The sequence below is a fragment of the Vicia villosa genome, linkage group LG5 (assembly GCF_029867415.1).
Source record: "Vicia villosa cultivar HV-30 ecotype Madison, WI linkage group LG5, Vvil1.0, whole genome shotgun sequence".
Classification (NCBI taxonomy): domain Eukaryota; kingdom Viridiplantae; phylum Streptophyta; class Magnoliopsida; order Fabales; family Fabaceae; genus Vicia; species Vicia villosa.
Genome location: NC_081184.1, coordinates 135062853 through 135080869, shown reverse-complemented (window position 1 = coordinate 135080869; position 18017 = coordinate 135062853). Strand labels below are relative to the sequence as shown.

Genomic DNA, 18017 nt, shown 5'->3' with positions numbered 1-18017 from the left:
ATGAATTTCAAGAAAAGAAATGGTTGCAATGTGACTACTATCATGTTGGGTTGAATATGGGTATACATTGGTCTATAAAGGGGATGGATGAATAAACCTTTCCCCAATAAAAAGTTTTCCGAAGTCACACTTTAAAATTGTGTGGAAGTAGAACTGTAGAAGTTTTAGAAACGTGAATGTAGAGAAATTACACAATTGACTTAATGTATAACAATGACACTTGGATGATGGGTTCACTGGTAAACAATATACTAATTAATCAAATTCTATTCATAACAGAACATTATTTTATTAATTGAATTAATTATCTAATATTATAGTTTTTACATATATGAGGAGAGATATATTTAGTCAAAGAGTAAGTATAGAAGAGTTACTCCAAATCTTAACCTTTAATTTTCATTAATCTAATGGTCTTAATTGATCATTTAATCCATTTATTTTTGGAAATATTTTTTTAAATAAAAAATTAATTAAAGCCGTTAGATTAATAAAAATTAATGGTTAAGATTTGAAGTAACTCTTCTACACTTACTCTTAGAGTAAATATATCCCTCCTCTATATGATCATTAGAAAGAATGTTTAGTCGACTAGATCGAACATAGATTTAAGCTTAAACATTAAATCACTGTGAGCAATAAAACCTAGCAACATGCAATTTTAGAAAGTAATTAAAACTTAATAAATGGTTTGGTTTGTCGTCCTCGCTTGCACTTAATCCAGACTCCAATGACAAGCAATAGAAAATTGCAGAGTCTTTCACCAATTCAAATATTATTATGAGTGTCTTTTGATGCAATAGATAATCATAGATAAACTAAAAACTTAAAGTCAATTGCTAAGTAAAACATATCGGAATCTTGATCTTCCTTCTGTTGTTCATAGCTCACGAGGCTACCAATTCTTCAAGAACTTCAATCGATATTAAACTAACCACCTTCTCAGAGCCAACACACTCCAAAGTTTTGTTTACATCGATCTTCACTCAATCCTACAGAAATTTACTTGTCCGAGTATTTAAATTGTTGAAGGAGCTAGAAACTCCAAGATTTCATCCGTTGCGATATTCACTCGATCCTACTGAAATTCCCTTGGAGAAGAAATTCTTATTTTTCTTCATTGAATGTCAATCTCTAGAATTTATAATCACAATCTGATTCTTCATTCTGAAAGCAATATTAATTTTCACAAAAACATTAAAACACCTAATGTCCTATGAAATACGACTTACGCTCTCTCTTAGAGTTGAGTAACTACAACAATGATGTTTTTGTATATAGGTTGAAGATGAAGATTTTTTGAAGAATCTCACATAAAACTTGTTCATACTCAATAAATCAACTCAAGAAAAAGTTTTTCTCCAAGGTTAATTTGAAAAAAGTTTTTGTGATTGACAAAACACTCGTTTTTAAAAGATAAAGAAAAGTTGTGAATTTTTTTTAGAGAGAGAAAAAATTGATTTATATATGTGCTAAAGATAAGACACAAAATAGGTGAAAAACCAACCATTTGATTTTAGTCAAAAACTAAAATAATAATTTGAATCAAGTGAGAGAGTGACATGAAGCAAGATGAGAAAATCAGGATTTTACTTGTTTGATTTGAGTCAAGCCAATCCATAAATCGAGTCACATATCCCGAGTGAAATTCCAAAATTAAGAATTCATTTGTGATTCGAGTCAAACAAAGTTATGAATTATGTCAGTATTTTTTTATTCAAGCATGACAAAACCATGAATCTAGTCAAGCCTTTTAGTGCCAAAATATTTAGTCATGATTCGGGTCAACAAAAATTGTGATTCGAGTCATGCTTGTATGAAAATCTTGTGTCAAGTCTCTAACTTGTGATTCAAGCCACATAATGTTGACTTTAGTTAAATGCTCAATTTTAAAAGTATTGTAAATGGTTTCAACCTAAGAGAGAATCAAGTATAGTTGATAGGGACACAAAATACAATAAAATGATAATTTCTAAAATTTTGGGAAAACATCAAAACTGATAAAATAACACTATTATCGACAAAATAATTTCATATCAAGCATATTTATAATGCACAATGCAGATTTAGAAAGTCTACCAGGGTCTAAGACCTGAAATACAACATCTATTGAAATTCTTGGTTGAGAATGAGTATGTGTATATCTACAAATTAGTTGTTGATTCACAAGTTATCAAAGATATTTTTTTGCATCCATCCAAACTACATCAAATTATTTAACATATTCTTACAATCTTTGTGTTTGATTTTGCTATGCAATGGAACTAAAGAAGACCGAAAATAGTGAGTTCACCGTTTATTATGGCAATTCACCGTTTCCAATGTAGTGGAGAGGGGACTGGCCTATAAGGTAAGCACTCCAATGCTCAAGTCAATAAGAGAATGAGAATTGAAGTTAATTTGAATGGAATAGGATTTAAATACCTTTGAATTTGCGTGCTTTCCGCTTTAAATAGGGGATATGTTGATAACTGCATGTTTGTGGAACAACGTGGGATGTGGTTAGCCATTGGCTTGATCTAGGTTGTTAGCATGACGTTCTCGTAGAAGGTTACCTACAACACAATGGAAAATAAGTACACGTGCTCTGCACTCTACAGTTTATTACTTCGTAATTAGTTCTTTATCTTTTGGGCCTTATGGAAGGCCAAAACCAGTTGCCACCCTAGCCCTTGTCTCTACTTTGCAGGGCGAGAATTTGTGACATGTATCATTACTCAAACATGATATACATATGCATGGACATCCTATATGAAATGTTGTTAATCTCGGGAATGGGCGTATTAGATCCCCCCTTTTGGAAGTTGTGACGTAACATTAGGAATGACTGACACACATTTATTTGCAACCTAGTGATGGTGTTTCTCCTTTTTTAGAGTGCTCAAGTGATTTCAATTTGTTTATGAGAATATCTCAATTGTTGGTAGTGCAGGTTGATCATATGGTCTTTGGTATTTGAAGGGAGTATAAAAGGTCTTTAAAGCATTACTTTGCATACTTTTTTGTTATTAGTTGTCTACGAAGAAAGTGTTTTCATTTCCTCCATCATTCTTCCTTGGAAATGTTTTATTCTGATGTTGGATCAAACTCAAACAATCTTGTTCATCAACATTGGTTTTGCATTCAAGATTGATCTCCATGGCCTTAATGTCACCTTCTTCTTGGTCCTGATGCAAGGTCTTGCAGATCCATTTTGCTCTAGAAAGGTCAATACTGATTATTGTCGCCTCGTCATAGACATTGTGATTTTTTAGCTTGAGGTGGACATGGGAGGCCACTGCGTCCGGTGCCGCTGCAAATGGTTGGCCTATAATGTAGTTGTAAACATTCATTCAAGGAACAACCAAGAATTAGAAGTCAATGGTCCTAGTATCTCTTCCCTCCCCAAGGTAACCATAAGCTTTATGTTCCCATACGGGCCAGTTACAATATCATTGAAATTCTACAGGTTAGACCCTTCATAAGGCCAACACTTTTCATTCATCAACCCCATCATCTAGAAGACATTCGAGTATATAATGCCATAGGAGCTGCCACCATCAATTAGTATCCTAAAGACGTGGAAGTTGGAAATTGCGACTCTTATGACCAAAGGAAAGATCTCGTTAGGGATCCCTCCAACCTTCTCGCTATCCTCAAATCCAAGGATAGGTCTTTCAAGGTTGTTGGTACAGGTGCTCCCCTCTTTCTTGTTGACGACCATCATGTCAATAATCTTCCTCTTTACCTTACTATTGGATGAGTTACTTGCTCTTGGGGCACCTTTTGTGATGGAAGCGATGTATTGGTGCTTTCCTTTGTTCCCTCCGTCGTCCCCACCATGCCTCTTTGCCTTTTCCCCGACCATGGCTTCTATGGATTTCCTGGGGGATTATTTCCTCTTAGAAGAGTCTTCTCGGCTTCTTTTCCTATCCTTGGTATACACGGACAATCTCCCCTTTTTAATAGCCCTTTAATTGCATATTTCAGATGGATGCAATTTTTTGTGTTGTGGTCATGACTCTTGGGGAAATGAGAGTACTCGAACTTATCGTTATGTGCACACCTTGAAGTGAGGTCTATATTCAATTTCCTCATTAGACCGGTCAAATTCTTTCTCTAAAGGTTGACCAAATCTCGTGTTCCTTGACCGCCAGCTGCTTTTGTCAGCCAAAAGCTTTTCTTATTAGTTGATGTAAGGTTATTCCCTTCTAAATAAATCCTTTAATTTTTGGATCTCTTTCTGCCATATTGTTTCCTAGAATGCACAGTCCGATATGAGGCAATTCTCAAAGATCCAACACTTTAGGCTTTCATTCGAGCCTTAAATAGTTACTGCCGCCTTGTGAATTAGTCAATGTATTTGAGCCGAGTTACCTTCTTACCCAACGTGACTCCACTAAGCACGACCATAGTGGTTGGTCGCCTCTTTCTGGTGGTGAAATGGGTGGTGACAACCTTGTACAAGCTAGATAAAAAATTTATACTTTTGTTTGGAAGGGACTTGTAACAGGCTTGGGGCCGTATCAGTTAGGGTTAGTGCAAATAGCTTGCACTCCACATCTTCGTCGACCGATTATCCAAGTTCTTAACGTGTTTATTTGAATCTCTAGTCCCGTTATAAATCTAGAACTATAAAGGCTTCTCTATTGACTTTGGGATTCAGTTGTCCAAGTTGCAAGCAGGCATGTGGTTTTTCTTCCGCGGATGGACGAAGGCATTTTCTTAATACCTTTTCCTCCTCCTAGGATGACGAACTTCAAGTAAAATGTGACTAACCGTTTCCTTCATGATTAGGGGAATGACTATGACGCATGTGTCATCGACGATTTTAAGATTTCTGGACCTTTTCTGGTTCCCTTCTCGACTCAAGAATGGTTGTTTTGTGTGAAGCCGCCTCTTAAACGATGTTGTTCCTCAAATTGGCATCGTGTAATCTCTATTTAATCCGAGTGATCCTATCTGCTAAGGTTTGGGAGTTCTATTGTTGAATCATTTGGTAGACGTTGTTCAACAGTTCGTTGACTCCCTACAATCCAAATTAGTCTACAAGAGATGAAAACAGGGGAGCGTTTCTCGTTTGGACACCGTAGGAAGGCTAGAGGTCTGAATAAAGGTTTTCCAGGTGGAAATATAACATTGATCAGAGGAATGGGGAAGGTTGAGATGCTCCTTGATCCACCCTAGAATGGAAATAATTGTTTGGCGGGGCAACGGGAGGAGTAATTGTTACTACTTTATCGTCTTTTCCTTGGGGAGGGGCAGATGATTCATGGCAGTTTCTGCGCATGTAGCGGCTTGCCTTTGGACGGCAGAGCGGGTGGCTTGGAAGTTGCCATCGTTGGCGAATTTGATGGAGGAAAGTATGAATCCGAATTTGACTTAATTAATCAAGAGATGGAGATATGGACTTTGATTGAAGGAGATATAGATTTCTAACAGATATGATTCAGTTGAATCGAAAGGATTTAGATCTTGGAAAATCAAAGGAATTAGAAGTCGATTCCAACTGACATAACCAATGTTCTACACTAGACATAGAGAAGAACGAAAAAAGTGAATTCACGGTTTGTTACGTCGGCTCGTGTAATGCCCTAGACAACATTCAGGATTAGCCAATTACCCCACAAACCAATACGAGTCTTTTCAGCATGATTTCACCTCACTTACACGCTTTTCACCTCACCCATCCCATAATTGCTCCAAGTCAAACACACTTAACTGTGTATTTCTTATGGAACGATCTATCGAAAAAAATATGCATCTTGTTGGTATAGGTAGTACCAATCAATCCTTATAAGTTTTTCTTCAACCATGAAGTCTCTTCCCTTGTTGGTATAGGATAGATGAATAATAACTGCATATGTGTGGAACGACGTGGGATAGAGATAAGAGTTGGATTGATTTGGGCGAGTTGAAGTTGCCTCAACCCTGCTCGACTTGATAAGAATTAGCTCAGCTCAAAACTTGACTTGAGTTCGACACAAACATTTTTTTAAGCTCCAACTCGACTCGTTTTTAAGTTTATAAACAACTCGATTCAAATTGTTATGTTTAACTTTGCTTATAGGACATTTTTTAAATCTAATATTTTTATATATTTGATATTTTAAATTAATATTTTATTTAAATAAAAATATTAAAATAAAATTTAAAATGTAAATTTAAAATAAATCTATTTGATTCATATTTAATTTATTTAATTCATGAATCAAATTTAACAATTTTAATTATCGAATCGAGTTTCAAACTATATTTAAATTGGTTTGAATCTTTGCCATTCCTAAATAAATGATGTGAAAAAAACAAAACCAAGTGGATTCAAAATATTAAAAAATAAGTGGTTTTCCCATATATTTAGTGTTTTTTTGTGATTTCGTCATTTTAGTGCGTTGTTGTTTGTTTTGATTTTCCGTCTTTGTGCGGTGTATTTTGTTTTTCTGTCGTTGTGCGCAGTGTTCATTTGTTTCAGGTTGAAATATGAGTTTCGATCTAGTGCAGATCCTATCTATGACTTTGGTGTCATTAACGCTACAGATCTGGAGGCATGAATATTTCAGACATTTCAATATAGTCATAGTGATATTTGTAGGCATATGCAATTTGCCGTTTTATGCTATTAACATGGATGCTGTGAGTTCGTTTGCAGATTCATCTTTTTTGTTTTTGGCGATTTTTAATTTGTATTGCAACAATGTACTCTATCGATTGGAATGGATGAATATTTTATTTAATCAAAAAAATATTATGCATTAAGTACGTGACATAAATATATTTGATTAATTCACAAATTGTAAAGTCAAAGCATTTTCATGTGAAGCAGAATTTCCAAATACAAACGAAGACAAAATCAACATTAAATCTTCTTTAAAATCTTTTCATTAATTTTACGTTATTTTCACTATAGGAAAAGGAAAAAAAAAAATCAAAACCTAAATGAGCATGTGCAACGACTTGTGTATCTTCATTAATGTCTGAATTTAAAACTGTACATAAAAAATGTTCTGAATTTAAAATGACGGAGTCAATAATTTCGGCTGGCAGTGACGCTTGTCTCTTGTCCGTAGCTAAAAAGTTTACTACTACTTGTGCAAATTACTCCATGTACTAAATATAGGGCCGTGTTTGTCAAATTCTCTTTTATCTATGAGTATAAATAAACATTTCACGTTTTTATACTAATTCTTCAACCTTTTGTAAAATAAATTGTTTAAAGTTTTCTATATAAAAATATAATTTTTTTTATATATAAAAAAGTATAAAGAATTAAATATTCCAAAATTTTTTCAAATTATATTATTTTTAATTAAAAAGTTTATTATTAATTTATATTATTTTTTAATAGTGATTGATGAATGTTAGTGTGTGAGACAGTTAGAGTAAGAAAAGAAAATGGAAGAGAATGAAAAAAAAATATGAGTTATTATTAACTGTATTAAAACTGAACTTTATATATATATATATATATATATATATATATATATATATATATATATATATATATATATATATATATATATATATATATATATATATATATATATATATATATATATATATATATAAAAGTAGGTTACTTTCTCTGAAAGTAACTATTATAAAAAAATTAATTAACTTGCTAATTAAGTTACTAATTTGGATTATATCACAACATACCCCTTATAATCTAAGTAATCGAACACAAACTAATCATAGTTGATATAAACTATTTTAATTTCTTTCTCAAAGTTAGGAATTTGTCGATCTTTAGTCCTTTGGTGAAAATGTCGGCCAATTGTGCTTCACTCGAGCAATACCTCACTTTAAGTTCACCTTGATTTATCTTCTTCCTTAGAAAATAAAACCTAGCCTCAATGTGCTTACTCATTCCATGCAGATCTGAATTCTTTGCAAGATTTATGGCTGACTTGTTGTCAATCTGCAACACTAGAGGTTTCTTCACTTCGACCTCTATCTCTTTTAGCATATATTTGATCCAAATTGCTTGACATGCAACATATGATCCTGCTATATATTCAACCTCACGTGATGATAATGCCACCACAAGTTGCTTTCTCGAGTCCCATGAGATTGGGGCACCAATTACTTGAAAGAAATAACCAGTTGTGCTTCTTCGATCTTCCTTATCTCCACATCAATCAACATCCGAATAACTTTGCTTTCATAATCTCATGGAAACATAATTCCATAATTTATTGATCCTTTTAGGTATCTCAGGATTCTTCTTGCAGCTTTCATGTGTGACACATATGGTTCATCCATGTATCTATTCATCAATCCGAATGGGAAACCTATATCAGGTATGCTATTGCACACATATCTTAGAGATCCTACAATTTGATTGAACAAAGTTACATCAACTTTGTCCTCCTCCCCATGCTTCTCTAGTTTCAAATTTAGTTCGACAAGTGAAAATGCAGGATTTAAATCATCCATCCTGAATCTCTTGGGTATCTCTTTGACATATTTCCTTTGATGTATTACCATACCTTGCTTGGTAATTTTAAATTCCATGCTTAAGAAATATGACACCCAAATCTGACATTTCAAATTCCCTCTTCATTAGCTCTTTGAACTTCGACAAGTTCTCCATGCTATTTCTAGTTACTAGCAAGTTATCTACATATAAATAGATGATTGTTATATCTTGTGCCAAAACCTTAACATAGACACCATACCCAGACCTAAATTTGATGAATCCCAAATCGACTAAGTATGAGTCAATTTTCTTATTCCATGCCCTAGGTACCTGTTTGAGACCATAAAGGGCTTTGTGCAACTTGTACACTTTCATTGCTTCCTCCGGTATCACAAACCCAAGAGGTTGTGTGACATACACGACTTCATCTAGGGGACCATTCAAAATTCTAATTTCACATCTAAGTGAAATGTCGACCAACCTTGCCTTTATGCCAAGGCTACCACCAATCTGACAATCTACAATCTTGATAATGATGTATATACTTTAGAGTAGTTGACTCCTGCTCTCTAAAGAAATCATCGAGCTACTAATCTTGCCTTATGTCTTGCAATCGACCCATCAGGATTGCACTTCAAATTGAACACCCATTTCACTTTGATGGCTTTTATGTGTGTTGGCAATTCGACTAGATGCCATGTGTTGTTTCTTTCAATCGCTTGTAATTATTCGACTATGGATGACTTCCATTGTTTATTCTTTAAAGCCTCATTATAGTTGACTGGTTCAACACATGCAAGTAAAGCAAAATGAACTAATTCTCCATTTTTTGGGACTTTATCATCACCAACCATTTCACAGTTTTGAAGCCTTGCTAGAATAACTCTATTTCTTTGAGGTCTTTGGCTTGTGCTAGCCACACCCTCTCTATTATCTGTTTCAACTTCAACTTCGACAGGAATTTCATCGATTGGAATTTCTTCGTGCTCACTAATTTCTTCATCAACGCCATAGCTCATCAATGACTTGTTAGTTGCATCACCTGAATTCCAATCCCAACAGACTTTTATCAATCAAAATGTCTCGACTCATTATAATATTATCATTAATTGCATTGAATAACATGTATGCTTTAGTTTTATGATATTCTACTAGAATCATAAGTTCACTTTTATCATTAAGCTTCCTTCTAACTGCATTACGAACATTCTTGTAGCAAATAGAGCCAAACACCTTCAGATGATTCACTGATGGTCATTTTCCACTCCACACTTCTTCAAAAACCTTGTTTTTCAGTTTCTTGGTAGGGCACCTGTTCAGAATATAAATAGTAGTGGTGACTGCTTCCATAAGGATTTTGGCAGATTCTTTTACTTCACCATGCATCTCGCCATGTCCAATATGATTTTGTTTCTTCTTTCTGTTATTCCATTATGTTGAGGCGTGTAAGGAGAAGTTCAACGAAATGAGAATCACAGGGCAAAATTCTAACACAAATATAAGTTTTTGGCGTGAATATCACGTGGCAAATTTGTAACGATTTTTTCACGTGGTTACTAGTTGCGACTTGCGCTTCTGCAGCGTGTTAACTTGTTCACGTCGCTAATTTGTCCTTTTTGATATGATATTTCTGTTTGTGGCATGAATATCATGTGTCTAATAAGTGTTTTTGTGTAGTGTGAACTTCTTATAGTTACTTAATGACATTTTGTGTTTGTTTTTTTTCCATCTACGATATTAGAAATATCGATCTAAAAAACAATTAAGAATTAATTATATATTTTCTATTAAAAATAAATATTGTTGAGAGTTGTTTATGATTGCTAAACATAGAACATATATATATATATATATATATATATATATATATATATATATATATATATATATATATATATATATATACTAGTAGTAACAAACCCGTGCATACGCACGGGTTCTGTTATGTTACGTGCATTTGGATACATCATTTATTTTAAATAAAATGTTGAAAAAGAAAAAATTATTTAGATAAATAATTGATCATTTCATATATAAAAATATTTAGATCAATAATATATTTTTTCCCGTATACCATTTTTGGATCAAAAATATTTGATCATGAATACCATTTCTCATATATAAGAATATTTAGATCAATAATAGATTTTTTTCCCGTATACAGACTTCATTTTTGTATAGGTATCATTTACAAAAATATTTGGATCAATATTAAATTTTCGTATAAAAAATATTTAGATCAATAATAAATGTTTTCCCGTATACTATTTTTGGATAAAAAATATTTAGATCATAAATATCATTTCTCGTATATAAAAATATTTAAATCAATAATAAATTTTTTTCCCCGTATACAAACTTCATTTTAGTTTAGGTATCATTTACAAAAATATTTGGATCAATAGTAAATTTCATATATAAAAAAATTTAGATAAATAATAGATTTTTTTCCCGTACAGACTTCATTTTTGTTTAGGTATGAATCAATATTAAATTTTCTTATGAAAAATATTCAAATCAATAATAACTTTTTTTCCCATATACTATTTTTGGATAAAACATATTTAGATCATAAATACGATTTTTGTATATAAAAATATTTAGATCAATAATAGTTTTTTTTCCGTATACATACTTCATTTTTTGTTAGGTATCATTTACAAAAATATTTGGATCAATAGTAAATTTTGTATATAATAATATTTAGATCAATAGTAAATTTTTTTTCAAAAAATAGTAGATTTTTTTCCGTGTACCATTATTGAATAAAAAATATTTGGATCATAAATATCAATTTTCGTAAACAATAGAATTTTTTTCGTATATAAATATTATTATTGTTTATGTATCATTTACAAAATTATTTGGATTTATAGTAATTTTCATATATTAAAATATTTAGATCAATAATAAAATTTTTGGCCTATTCTACTTTTGAATAAAAAATATTTGAATCATAAATACCATTTTTCGTAAATAATAGATTTTTTTTGTATACCATTTTTGAATAAAAAAATTTCGATCATAAATACCATTTTTCGTAAATAATAGATTTTTTCCGTATACAAATATATATTTTTGTTTAGGTATCATTTACAAAAATATTTGGATCAGTATTAAATTTTCGTATATAAAAATAGTTAGATCAATAATAGATTTTTTGAATAAATTTTTCCTGTATACCATTTTTGAATAAAAAATATTTAGATCATAAATACCATTTTTCTCGTATATAAAAATATATAGATAAATAATAGATTTTTTTTTGGAAGAAATAAGTGAGAAAGTGATGAAAGAAAAAAAAATTGAGAGAGATTTGGTATGTTTGATAAAATATGAGGGTTGTATTATTTTAGTAATAAAATTAAGAACTTTATTGTGCAAAGACCAAATAAAGACAATTTTAATGTGGTGGCCAAAAATTAAATAAGGGTATTATAGACTTTTCTCAATTGTCTTCCTACGTGTACTCAGCTTGGCAGAAGAGGTGTTATCAATTATAGTAGCCTAGGCCGCCGTCCCCTTTGCCTAGTAGAAGAAGAATCAAGTGTTCATCTCTTTTTTCATTGTAATATTTCAGTTCTGATTTGGTCGGGTCTGTTCACTTGGTTGGATATTCCGACATTACCTATGTTGAGGTCTGTTTTGGGGAGTTTAGAAAATTTTGATTCACGGTTGCTAGGAAAGATAAAAAAACTCCGGAGACTCTTGTGATTTGCGGTGACTTGGATTATTTGGCTAATGCTATTATCTTTAAAAATGTACGGTTGGATACTTCTGTTGTATTTTCTCGGGTTAAGTCAGGGATTAGTTGGACACTAGTAATAACAGTTATAAGATTGATATCTAGTAGGAGGATGAAATGTTAATCTTATTACCTATTTGTATTAGGTTGTATTAGGTTGGTTCGAGTTAGGCTCATATATTTTTTTCTTTCCCTTTTCTGTATCGGATTGAACACCTCTAATGCCTCTATAATATAATTTTTTGTTGTTGTTTATAATAAAAACAACTACAACCTAAATGTATACATATAATATACTTGTTTTGTTTTTTAATAATTTATTTTACCTAGGTTTATGTGAAAGAACCTTTTGCTTTGTTACTATGTACTGTCTATGCTACGGTATATGAAAAATTGGTGTCAAAAGCACACCTCATAAATTTATGAGCAGTGCTATGCTTACAACAAGTTTTTACACCTTTACTTGCACCTTATAAAATACTGCAACTATTTGTATTTAATTGTATTGGAAAAAGTAAAAGAATAATTATTAAAAATAGCAACAGAATCAAACCGTATAAAAATACGGTGTAAATGTCATTCTTGGTGTAAAAATAGGTAAATTTTCTTGTAAATTTATAAAGAGCTGTGCTATATACACCTTTTTTTTACACTTTGTAGCTTACACCGTATATATATACATTTCATTGGGTGCTGCACACATTTCAAAGTGAGAAAAAAATAATTAAAAAATGATGAGTATATAGTTTTTGTAAAAATTATGTATAAATTATGGTGTAAGTGTACAAATGAGTGTAACCATATCATTTCTCATTTATAAAGGGTTAGTAAAGAATAGATGATGAGTACTTTTAAAATGGCAACATAGTTGAATGTCATTATTGTTATAAATATAAGTGATGTAACAATAAATTTTGCTTTTAAGAAAATTTTGTTTTCTTTCCTCCTGATACTTATCTTACATATTAGAGAATTTGAGATAGCGGAATCACTTTTAGATGCCATTGTCTGTTGTCAACTTCTTTATGCTTTATTGATAAGCTAATTTCCAATGCTACCAACACTATGGACAACTATATGGCACTTCAATTTGAATTTCTGCTAGTTATATGCATGCATGGAAAGATTTTAAAAGACTTAAGGGATTCAGTCGAATTCTTAACCACTCTACTTTTGTATACAAATTGGAGGTTGAATTTCTTCCACAATTATGTTAATGCCTGCTGCATTGATTCTGCTGTTACTGTACAATCATATCTTAACGACTGTACAATCATTACTTATTAAAATATTAAATTATTACAATTTTTAATATATAAATTTTCATATAAATTTACTCTAGATATTAAAATATCTTTAATCACTTGTTAATATTTTATTTTAAAAAAATTATTAATTTATAAATATCACCAACTTATTTATATTAATATATAATTTAAATAAATGCTGAAGTTAATAATTAAACTCTAAATCAGCATATTATACTCATTTAAAAAAAAAGCACATAACATATTTTCTAATAAAAATGCACTAATTTGTAGATTTTTTCCTCTCTAAATCTACTTGATATAAAGATTATAGCTTATAGCTTATAGAATATTAATTTAATTTAATTTATCTTCTATTTTTAAATAAAATAAAAATGTGTTAACCTTTTATTAAGAAATTCCTCTTATGCATATACCTAATAACACATTTTTATAAACCTTGAAATATAAATGTAAATAATATTCAAACTAATATTTAATAGATTAAAATAATTCCATTTTTTTTATTAATTGAAAGATTAATCTAATAAATTAAAAAAAAAACTTCCTCTAGCTCTATTTATAAAGTTCAATGGCATATTTTATGTATATTAAAAAAATTGATTTAGTAGTTAATTTGTATATTTTGTATTTAATTATTATCTTTTTTAATAAAAAATAAAGGATATTCATTAAACAAATAGTAAAAATGATAGTTGGATATGTCCAACATATTTTCAAAAAAATTTAGAAATTACAAAATAGAAAGTAAATTCCATCAAATTTTATAATCAACATAAAAATATGTATTGTTTAATCTATCTGCACATATATTTTCTCTGAAAATATGTAAGATATTTTGAATTAAAAAACATATAATATATAAAGTATTATTTCATTTAATTAAAAGATGTTAAGGGGCAATATTCATATTAGAGAATGCACAAATACTAAACATTGAATTGTTTCAATTAAAAAATTTCTTCAATTCACGTCGTTAACATATTTAATAGTTAACATGATTTCATGTCATTCAGATCAAATGAGATACAAACTTCAATCTTAATTAAAAAAATTCATAATAATATTTCTAAATTATCTCTAAATTTCAAGACAAATTTATAGTATTAATAAATTTTATATTTAACAAAATAAATATATTTAAAATAATAAAAAAAATAAAAATCTTATAATTAAAAAGAAGTAAGTTTAGAGATTATTTATGATATTTTCTTATCAAACTAGTAAAGGTTTAGAACCAAATTATTATAGGTGTGCTTGCTTTGCATTCTACCGAAAGGGAAAAAAAAAAGTAGACAATAAAAGGTGAATTGGGTTACGTATTACTACTACATTAACAGAGCTTCATAATCATAGTCATAAGTAGCCTTTACATAAAGACTGTATTGCATGCTTAGCTTGCCCTTTCTTTTCATAAAACACTTAGCTTTTTCTTTTAAGACACTGCGTGTAACCATATGAACATGCATGGATTGGATATATATGCTGAAAAATCTTCCTCTTTATCCTTTATTTTTCTTCCTTTTCATGAAAAACAACTTATTGCTCAAATCACTTATTCCAGCATGCAAGTGTCCAATCACATACATGAATTGCTGCCTATTCACATTATAGCACATTAGCACTACTGGAAAATATTATAATTCAAATATACTACAATTTATTTGCAATGATGGTAGGTCATTTTATATATGTCTAAATTATTAGTATAGTACAATTAAGCAACGGTGCTTATTATTATGAGTAAAGCACCTGGTTGATCTAGAGTGAGTTGGTACTTTGAAGCAGTTCATGTAGACATGAATGACATTGATAGTGGTCCAGGATTACAGCCTTGTTCGTGACATAAACTAATACTCCTCACATACTTTCTAATTTTGCAAAAGTTATAGATAAGTTATTTCCACCAATAATGTTGCATAATATTTTTAGGGTGTATCCTACCATTTTTCTTTTTGTTTTTTCTATTAGGTATGTGGGGAGAGGGACCAGGAGTATAGGAGGGTATAATATGAGACACGACACATGCCAATGTGTTACACATTTATAAATTCACATTCAAATGTTATCAATCATTGCATATCATGTAGAAATGGGCAAGTAATCACATGCTTTAGTTATCTTACAATTAGTACCTTTTTTAACTTTAATTTGACTTTGGGTGCCCAAATCAGCAACAAAATTTACCCTATCCTACATATTTGAGATCATTATTCCATAGCCTAATGATTATTATTGTAGCCTAAAAGCTTACTTATTTTCCTCAGTCATGTTTTTATACTTTTAGATTGTAAAATTGATTTTCACTATCTTTTCATTATGATTAGAAATAATTATGATTAGAAATAATTTTATTCATGGTGTGAATCTTGTATATTTTTAATTTTGATTTATAAGTAATGTGAAATTATTGGATTCAATCCAGAAACAGTTGTCTTTCAATCGAGGTTAATGGCAGGGTGCGAGCACGTGGTTCTGACCTTCTTCTAAGGTCTATGTTAAAATTAATTTCAAATTCGTGATACTGCGATTATAGTTACGAGGTATTGTTCATTTTCGGTGTAAGAACACACATAAATATAATTTTTAAAAAAGACGTCCCATTAAATTAATGAATTTTCCGTGTTGTATATAATTACTATTAATCTCGATTCTCAAATAATATAAAACAATGTAGAATTATTTTCGACAATGCAAAGCTAACTCTTACATTAATTACTTTATTGTTATTCCCTTCATTCTATTTATAAAAAAGTTAGTAGTTTTTTATTAATTATATCAAATTTATTTTTCAATTCACTTTTATCTAACTAATTTTACAACAAAAATAAATTAACATAGTCATTTGCCAAACATGAAATACACCAAAGCATCAACAAATGTAAAGAACCTTTTGTATATGTTTGTATGTGAAAGGTACACTTATATGACATTATGTTCAACAAATTCCAGTCTCTTTTCTGGATACATACTCAAAACAACATGAAAATGAGAACAACATGTTTGGCAACAACATAGAATTCTACCCCAAAAATGAAAAGTAAAAGGGAAGAAAAGTAAACAATCCAAACATGGCTTATGCTTATGAACGTGTGAATGACCCAATCCCTCTAGAAATCTGATCCATACGATGATTAGACCCCAAGCAACCCAACAAACCACGCTTATAAGGCAAGAATGTTTTCTTCTTCATCTCCTCAGTAGCGGCCCGGTTCATCGTATAGTGCAACTCATGAGCCGAAACCGGTCCACGCCGCTTCGAAACCGAACCGGAACTCTCAGTAGACCGGAAACTGAAATTCCGAGCATCTTCCTCCGCCGCTGGTTTTTTCGACAGAGCCGTGTACTTTCTCAGAGGATCTTTCTCGTCTGCTCTTCCCTCAGAAGCACTCCGGAATAGAAGAAAATCTCTTATCTTCCATTTTTTATAGCTTTTTGTAAATGATAAGAACGATTTCATGTTGCTTGTTGAAGAAGAAACAGAAACGGAGTCAGAAACATCTTTTTCCTCGGTGTTGTACACGATGTCGGAGATTCTCAGAGGTGATAACGATCTTGTTCCTTTCCGACCAGAAGAGAAAACTCTGTCTCTCCCTCGTTTTTCTTCTTCGTTTCTCAGTGTAACGAATGGTTTTTCTTCATGAACGGTTTTATTTTTTCTTGTTTTGGGAGAGGTTGGTGGCGGGGGTTTCAAGGGCCGGATCTTTCCGCCGTCGAAGAGTTCGTCGGCGGCGGAAAGAGATGCTCTTGGGAGATTGCCGCTGAAATCAAACTGGAAGTCATCGTCGTTACCGAAACTGTAGTTGTTGCTGTTGTGGTTGGGATTGGAGTCGGTGTGAAAAGGAAGAGGGGATTGAGGGAAGAGAGGAGAAATGCGAGATGGGCTGGTGGGGGCACTGAAGAAGAAGTTGTTGGCGAGGCGTTGAGGTGATGAAGGAGCGGTGATGTATGGAGAAGAACAGCTGCTGTCGAAGTTGAACTCCGGTGGTGTAACCGGTGACATAACTTCCACCTCCATGGTGAGGTTGATGTGTGGGGGGTGAAAGTGAAACCAGTTGCTATGGTGGAATGGGAAAATGGGTGTCGGTTTGAATGTGAAAGGATGGTTATATAGAGTGAGAAGGAGAGAGGAAAGTGGGAAAGATTGACTAGAGTGAACGACTTGAGGGGTTATTTATTAGAACAAGCAGCCTTTGATAGACTATCACATTAATTAGTTTTTGAAAATTTTCTCTGTACATTTATGTGTGATTGGTTGATGTGCATTAACTCTTAATATTTGAGAAATTCTAACTTCTTTCATAATCTAAAGAAACATTTGTTTTGGTCGTAAGATTGATCTGGATTACTAGCAAAGTCTTTGCGTACGAAATAATTTTTTTGAGAAGAAAAGTAGAATATCTGTTTAACATTTCATTTTTCTTGCACTGCTATTGGGCTTTTGTCCTTGAGCCTTCTAGGCGGTCCAAAACAGTTGTCCTCCAAGCCCTTGTTTCTGTCTTGTAGAAGAAGGTTTGTTACACGTGCTCTTGCTCGGCCACAAAATCTGTGGACGTGGAAGTCTTTGATAGAAGGAAATCGTTGTTCTCAAGAATAGGTGCATTAA

At 31.5% G+C, this 18017-nt stretch overlaps 1 protein-coding gene across 1 annotated transcript; it reads right to left on the bottom strand.

Annotated features, from left to right (window-relative positions):
- Positions 1-16231: 16231 nt before the first annotated feature.
- LOC131607431 (uncharacterized) lies at positions 16232-17556 on the bottom strand. Its single transcript, XM_058879436.1, has one exon. It carries the CDS (start codon positions 17427-17429, stop codon positions 16494-16496), a length of 936 nt encoding a protein of 311 aa, XP_058735419.1. The 5' UTR covers positions 17430-17556; the 3' UTR covers positions 16232-16493.
- Positions 17557-18017: the final 461 nt, after the last annotated feature.

Excerpts from the sequence above, each read along its gene's own strand:
- LOC131607431 (XM_058879436.1), bottom strand. The coding sequence starts at position 17,429 with ATGGAGGTGGAAGTTATGTCACCGGTTACACCACCGGAGTTCAACTTC.